Here is a 7411-nt window from a genome sequence, read left to right as displayed (position 1 = left end):
GAAGCCAATATGAAACTTTAACTTTGATTCTGAAGAAAGCATAAATTATATCAAAATTCAGTTTAGATATTATTGAAGATACGAGTGTGTAGATTTGTTATATTTTTTGAACGAAGGTAAATGGTTGAACAATGATTTAGTTACGATGTCTTAAGTGTCAGAGGCTGGCCAGACGGCTTTAATGGGACCAACTCAAAACGCAGCTGATATGAAACTAAAACTGTTATTCTGAATAAAGTATAAACGATATCGAAATTTCGTTTTGATATTATTGAAGTGTAGATTTGTCTTCGCTCGCTGTTTTTTTCCATCTTCACGGAAGTTAATGCGTCTTGGGTGTCTAGCCCTTTAGGCGGGAAACAGGTTAGCTATCAAAAAAATAAATGTTTTTGACTCAAGACATGTTGAGTCATTACAAGTCAAAGTCCGAGTCAAGTCTCAAGTCAATAGCAGTCAAGTCTAAGTCGAGTCGCAAGTTATGCGTAATTTTGTCAAGTCGAGTCTGAAGTCATCATGACTCGGGTCTGACTCGAGTCCAAGTCATGTGACTCGAGTCCACATCTCTGGTAGCAGAACATCAGAACACAAGGTACCGGTTCTCCAGCCCCACCGAGTCCACAGAGTGGTTCTATTTTGATCAGGAGCAGATTTAGCCGTGGCGTCTTTCGGAACCCTTGAAGACCCTTGACCTTTTCCTTTACCGTTGATTTGTCATTGCCATAAAGACATAACAGCTCTGTGTTTGGCGGACGTTATTATTTGTAAACTCTTACATATCCAAAAATTAAGTCAGACAACAATCAAACCAGACAACGGTAGATCATCTTTCTCTCAGCCACATGATATAGCCAAACTACCCAACAACCTTTCACGGCTTATAGTTACAATGTGTCTTGTACATGAGTACTATTTCACAATTGATAAAAGTACACATCTGAGCTCATCTATTTACAGCGTCCAACACGCAAATAACAATCGTTCTGTTTCGCGTCCCAGGTCCATTCTCGTGTCATCTCTGTCGCGTGGCATCGCTTTTAGAAACCTATCAAACAGACACCATGTGCTGATGCTAATAAGTCACGAATGTAAACCTTAGAAAGACTGCTTCGGAAACCACAATCTACATAAAATGTCCCACGACGTCGGATGCATAGAGTTCAGTTGTCCCGCCATAGAAAAGATCAGGCAAATGACCGGCAGTGACACTAACAGAGAGATCCATCCGGAGACCAGTGCTCGGTGGGGTAGAAGGAGAGGAGACATCAAAGTGGCCCCCGGTTCCTTCTCCTGGAACCTCCAGCCCAGCCTGACGTTTGTTCTTCATAATAATCGCTCAACACTGTTTTTCACCTTAATTCGACAAAAATGACCATTGCCGCTCCTTCTGCCAACAGGCGTACAAAATCGATTCCCCGGAAAGTATTTTCAAGTCAATAAACACATCGATTACTGTGTCCGTTTGGTAATGACATAAATATCCGCCTCATTTCCCTGCCCCTCCTTTGATTCATGCAGTGTTCCCACTCAACCTCTCTGGAACTCGTTTGTTCAAAGCTCTGCACCCGTTTAACAAAAGGGGTCGGGACGTCCCGTCGTACATAACATAAGCGCCCGATGTACAAACACCCTGCGTTTTCCATATGTACACATAAGCAGACACACACACACACACACTTCGATTTATCCAAGTACATACAGTAAGTAAGACCCTCTGCAATGAACCAGGCCAGGGGTGGTCTGTTCAACAGCCCTTAATGAGGGGGGTGGGGGGTTATCTCAACAGCACCTATATATATATACATATATAAAGTTAGGATGGGGAAGGGGGTCCGAGTTCACTTGTGCATTCCCTGTGACAAAATGGACAACCAATTTGCAGGTGGGAGGGCTTTGTGGTCATTACCCACACTGTATCCTCACTGGGACTGAGGGCGGCTTCGCCATGGCAATGCGAGATCACCAGCGAGATCCACTCACCCTCGCGGCGGGCGGGGATTTTATAAACGAGTTGTTTTTGGAATGTTTTGCCCGTAAGGGGAAGGGGAGTGGCGAGATTTGTCTTTTTGAAAGGCAATCTACTCCGTGGCCATCGTTCAGTGCAACTCTATACCCCTCTATCAAGCTGTTAGTCATGGGGTTTTTGTCAATGAAACAAGACCAACAAAAACATTACGATAAAATTCACAACTAGAAGACACTTGAGAATCATTAAAAAAAAAAAGTATTGGTTGACATCCTCCCCCTCTAATATCCCTATTATTCGATGACGTTCTGTAGTAATTAAATCGTAGTAATTAAATCATAGTACTTCAAAAGTAGGTAACAGGCAACAGCGGTAGCTACATGAGGTTCAACATCGAAACACCTTATCTCGTTTAGAGACATTAAAGACATGTAGAACCATATGAACTCCAAATACTCACAGGCTCACATACACATATACACAGTCACACACACACACACACACACTTGCTCTCTCTCCGACGTTGAGTCTCTACCAGGCTGATGAATCACAGTGCTGGGGGAAGGCTTGTCTTCATCAGGTGAGCAGTGGCAGGGAGACGGATACACAGGGGTGCACGAGACACAAGGCATAGCAGGCATCAGGCAGTCTGTTACAGGGTCGGACGGACGGACGCACAGGGACGGACAGAGAGACAGACAGGGCTGCGTCTTTCTTTCAAGTGCAATGCCTTGACCTCTATTGTAACTTTTTTTTTAAAATGTTTAATCTAAGTATAGAGAAACAGCATCTGCAGATTCGATCGTAAATCGATAAAATGACGTAGGTCATCTTGATTGGACGTAAACGAGACATTAACGATCATAGATAGATTCTATTTCAACGTGTTCTGTAATGTGTGATGCCTTGGCGCCCGATTGGACGGTTCGCCTGTCCGTCAGACAGGTCGGTCCTATTGTGCTTCGAGCGGGTGGGGTTTCAGTTCATTATCTATTGGCAGTGCTAGGACACCCCCCCCCCCACTGGAATGTACGTCACGGGGAGGCGGGATTTGGCAAACAATATGAAAGAAAGATCTACACACACCTTCCCGGAAGCATACAAAAAGAGGTGTGTGTTATTTGGAAATTGTTTTACAATGTTGGATTGGAATGGCTGTAAATTCTGTATCGATATATATTACTAAATGTCCTTCACTCTGTCATGGATGTCTTTTTTTTAACACGTTTTTGAAATGTGTTTGTGATTGATTGATGATATATCTATTACAATAAAAATACTTTTTTTGTGCGGTACGGACAACCAAATGCTTTGCATAACACAAAAACACAAAGCTGACTCACAGCAGACGAACGAACACGCCTTTGAACACGACCGTAGAGACGACGTCTCACACACACTCGGCGTGCTTCTCACGGCAGTGCCACATGGAGAGAGCGAGGGGCGGGGCTAGGGGGCGGGGTTTGGCCTTAGCTCCGCCCCTCCTCGACAGAGCGCTGGTCCGACTTGAGCTTGACGAACTCCTTGGCCACGTCGTCGTTGTTGCGCTGCGACAGGATGCGCAGCACGGTCAGGCCCGTCTCGTCCATGTGCACGCGGCGACCCAGCGGCAGCCAGCACGCCACGCTGCCCTTGGACGCCACGTCCCGCAGCTGCAGCACCGCCATGCCCACCGTGCGGTCCTCCCGCGCGAAGCAGTAGTCCTTCACACACACCTGCAGCTCGTACAGCTCCGGGCCCACCTCGCTGCTCAGGGCGCTGGGGGAGAGACAGACACGGACGGGGGACGCAGTGGGTCAATGTTCCCTATAGAGTTGTTCCGATACCAGTATTATCGGGTATCGGCGAGTATTGAAGTCACGTGACTCCTTTACTACACAGGCAGAGAACGTCACAAACACCGCAGTGTTCGCTAACAGTCGGAGGTGGAAAAGTCGGAATGGGAAACGCGTCATCTCCGACCTACGTGCGTTCGAGCTACCAAGTCAGAAAAACATGGGTGCAATGGACGCTTAACTACAAGAATACAAATGTATTATCATAATTATATGTTATAAATGTAAATGATACGTTTTGTCGTAAGTGAACCGACTATACATTGCTGTCATCGTAAGAGAACCCTTCACTAAGAACAAGTGCTATAGTAGTTAAAATGCCAGACGCTGTATCAGTATATACTCTGTATCGGCCGATACTCGTGTTCAGGAATCGGTATCGGGTAAAAAATGGTATCGGAACATCTCTAGTTCCCTTTGAGTTTTACTGATTAGCGGTTTTCTCTGCACCACATCGCTACGGGGCCCCCTATAGGCCAGGAGGTGCACTACGACCGGTCAGGGCAGCGGCCAACAGATGGATGCCCTCTCTGCCGTCGACTCACAAGGTGAAGGTCTCGTTGTACTTTGGAGCCCAGCTGTTGTTCTTGGACTTGGTGGCGTACTTCCTCTTCTTGTCACTGAGGTGGGGGCCGATGATGAAAACCTCCACAAAGGGCCGGAAGATTCCCTGGGTCTGCCAGCGCAGGTCGTTGGCCGCCACCACTGGGGAGGGGGGGGAGGGGAGAGAGAGAGAGAGAGAGAGAGAGAGAGAGAGAGAGAGAGAGAGAGAGAGAGAGAGAGAATCGAATTGAAACACATGAGGTTGAGAAGAAGTGTGATAGCTTTCTATTGACGCAAGCCGAGCTAGGATTCACACACATCTGTCCTCGACAGAGAAAGTCCTCCGTTTGAGGAGAGATCTCCACCACGGATAGAACAGAATCCATGGATTCTGTTCTAAGAAAGAAGAGGATCAGGTTCTCACTCGACATGAGAGAGTCTGACATAGCCAGAGGCGAAACACGATGTGTGGGTGTGGGGGCGTCTGTAGCCTCACGGTACACCTTCATGCGTACCTTTCACTGTGATCTTGTGTTCTCCAGTGTTGGGGTGCGTGAAGATCTCCACGTGGATGGAGACTTCCCCCACGGCGTCATCCACTCCGGAGCCTGAGGAGCGGCAGGTAGGGGGAAGGGTCAGAGAGTTACAGAGCCAAAGTCCCACCACAGACACCAGCAGCCCCAGTCTCCACCAGGCCCTCCTCTACAACCGATCCACTGGGGGGTACATATGAGGCCGCCCAACACCTCCATTTCAATGTCTGTGAGCTAGAGGTGGATCGGAGCGCGTCCATAGGCACCCTAGACCCATAAACAGGGCTTTGAGGGGGGTTTAGAGAAGCATGAGAGGAGGACTCTTGGTGGAAGGCTTGGGGATGTGCTGTGGTCTGTGTGAGGTGTGATGAGACTGAACAGCTCTGAGCGAGATGCCCGTTTATCAGTCACTCAATAAAAAGAGGATTCAAACGATGGATGAATTGTACATTATTTAGTTTTTTCCTGTGTTGTATTTAATACAATTTCCCTTCCACTCAGAGCTGTCGTCTTTGTTTTGATGCAGCGGTTTGCTAGTCGGAACCATGGAAGAGAAAGGATATCATTTCATGAGGTGCTCATCATCATCATCATCATGGTTCTTCCGGGATGGATCTCCTCAGAACATGCTCTGGAGGATCCAGGCAGGCAGGAAAGACATTCTTTGGTTAGGAAATGCACTTTAGGAATGGCATCAGGGACTGGGATGGGGAGCTAAGTGCAGACGTTGAATGTCTTCGGTCTCCGGGATGAGTTAAGGGACTGGTCCTACACCAGATGCTTAAGCTATGTTCGTTGGACGAGCAGATAAAATGAGCAGGTTTAGCAGTGAGAAACAAGCCCTCTGTCTCCTCCAACATAGCTTAACCCTTGGTGATCCAGGCATTGGGGGGTGGAGTTGTGTTGGTTGTGTTGGCAGTGTGACGATGGTAACATGCCAAAACCATCCCCTTGATAGGTCACTCTGGACGGGGGGGGGGGGGGGGGGGGGAGACAGGGTGAGATCTGGAGAGGGAACTCTGTCACTTCCCCCGATATGAAACTGGTGGTGAAAGAAATGCACGCACATTCTCTTAACGGAGATGCGATGACAGATGGATGTGCATTTTCTCTGTTTTAATTAGTCTTTCATCCAGTGTATCTCTGTGGGAGTGTGTGCGCATGTGTATGTTTGTGCGTTGGTGTGTGTGTAATGAACACGAGGGTGTGAGTGTGTGTGTGTGTGTGTGTGTGCGCGCACGACGCACACTGAAGCAGCCACCCACTAAGCAAGCCGTCTGAGGGCACCGCCAGGCACAGCCGAGCGTTCTTGGCACCGAGCGACGCACACGCGTCTCCCCGGGAGATCGCCGGGGGCTGACGGCCCCCCCCGTGCCAGGGGAGCCTTGGAGGGCAGCAGTCTCCATCTGGCCGCTCTATTCTATGGCCGGCGTTCATATAGCTCCTCGAGCACAGAGGGATTAGTTGGCCGAGAGAAGAGACGCAAGCAAAGGTTTGTTTTTCTCTCCGACAAAGATCGCTGCCAAAAGTGGAGATTTGAGAGTTTGGAGTTTGTGCACAAACAAGACATGACCAAACTTCAAAGTTTAGTACGCATGTGTAGGACTTTCGGTGTGCATGGATGAAGGCTTTCAAAAGCCACCTGGGATGATAATGGTATCATTTGAGGTGAATGGTGATTCAGTTGCAGAGGGTGGTGTTATCGATACCTTGATGTATCTCTCTCTCTCCCATAATTCGCTACGGTGTGCTGGGAAGACTTCTCCCTTGTGGTCGGTCGGATAGGATTTATTAACCTACAGCTTACGGCATTTGGCAGCAATAAGTGAGAGAGAGATTTGTAGGCGCTAAAATTGACTATCACTGCTTGCCTGATCTGCTCTTCTACTCAACAGAAGCTCTGCTCTGAAAGTGTTACAAGTTCTCTCTGTGCTGTTTGTGTCTCCTGGAGAATTATCTCCACACAATGTTGCACAACTTCCAATCCTGTGTATGCGTTTGTAAGTGTTTGGAGTATCCAGAGAGTCGTTGACATCGTCTGAGACGTCCTCCGAGTTTCTGCAGAGCGAGAAAAGATGAGTGTTTACTTGGACGCCCGTATTTAGCTTTCACAGCATCTAATGACTCAATTGAACTCCAAGAATATGTTAGAGAGAGCGCGAGAGAGACACAGAGGGAGAGAGAGCATGAGATAGAGACACAGCGGGAGAGAGTGATAGAGAGAAAGAGAGTGAGAGAGAGAGAGAGAGAGAGAGAGGGAGGAAGAAGTAGGACGTCATCGTTTTTGACACTCATCTCCAATGATAGATAGCCAAACCACCTGACCTCATACACTGTCTATGATTGGATGGCTCTGACGTGCACGGGGTGCACTAAACTGCCATTCCCTTTATTGCTGGAGGGAGTGCAATGCTGCACGTGGACAATGTGTGTGTGTGTGTGTGTGTGTGTGTGTGTGTGTGTGTGTGTGTGTGTGTGTGTGTGTGTGTACATGTTGGGGGGGGGTTTCAAACAGCAAGGACAAAGGCATTCATTCA

The 7411-nt window shown here is 47.9% G+C and overlaps 1 protein-coding gene across 1 annotated transcript in view; it reads right to left on the bottom strand.

Annotated features, from left to right (window-relative positions):
* Positions 1-2440: 2440 nt before the first annotated feature.
* LOC307077870 (protein unc-13 homolog A-like) overlaps positions 2441-7411 on the bottom strand; it is a 30386-nt gene continuing 25415 nt past the window's right edge. Inside the window, exons 30-32 of the mRNA XM_079739359.1 lie at positions 4857-4949; positions 4344-4503; positions 2441-3721 (exon numbers count right to left, since the gene is read on the bottom strand). Coding sequence (XP_079595485.1) covers positions 3433-3721; positions 4344-4503; positions 4857-4949 — 542 coding nt within the window. The 3' untranslated portion in view covers positions 2441-3432. The remainder of the gene's footprint in view (positions 3722-4343; positions 4504-4856; positions 4950-7411) is intronic.

Source organism: Pollachius pollachius, assembly GCF_949987615.1.
Source record: "Pollachius pollachius genome assembly, chromosome: 7".
Classification (NCBI taxonomy): domain Eukaryota; kingdom Metazoa; phylum Chordata; class Actinopteri; order Gadiformes; family Gadidae; genus Pollachius; species Pollachius pollachius.
This window is presented reverse-complemented; position numbering and strand designations above follow the sequence as displayed.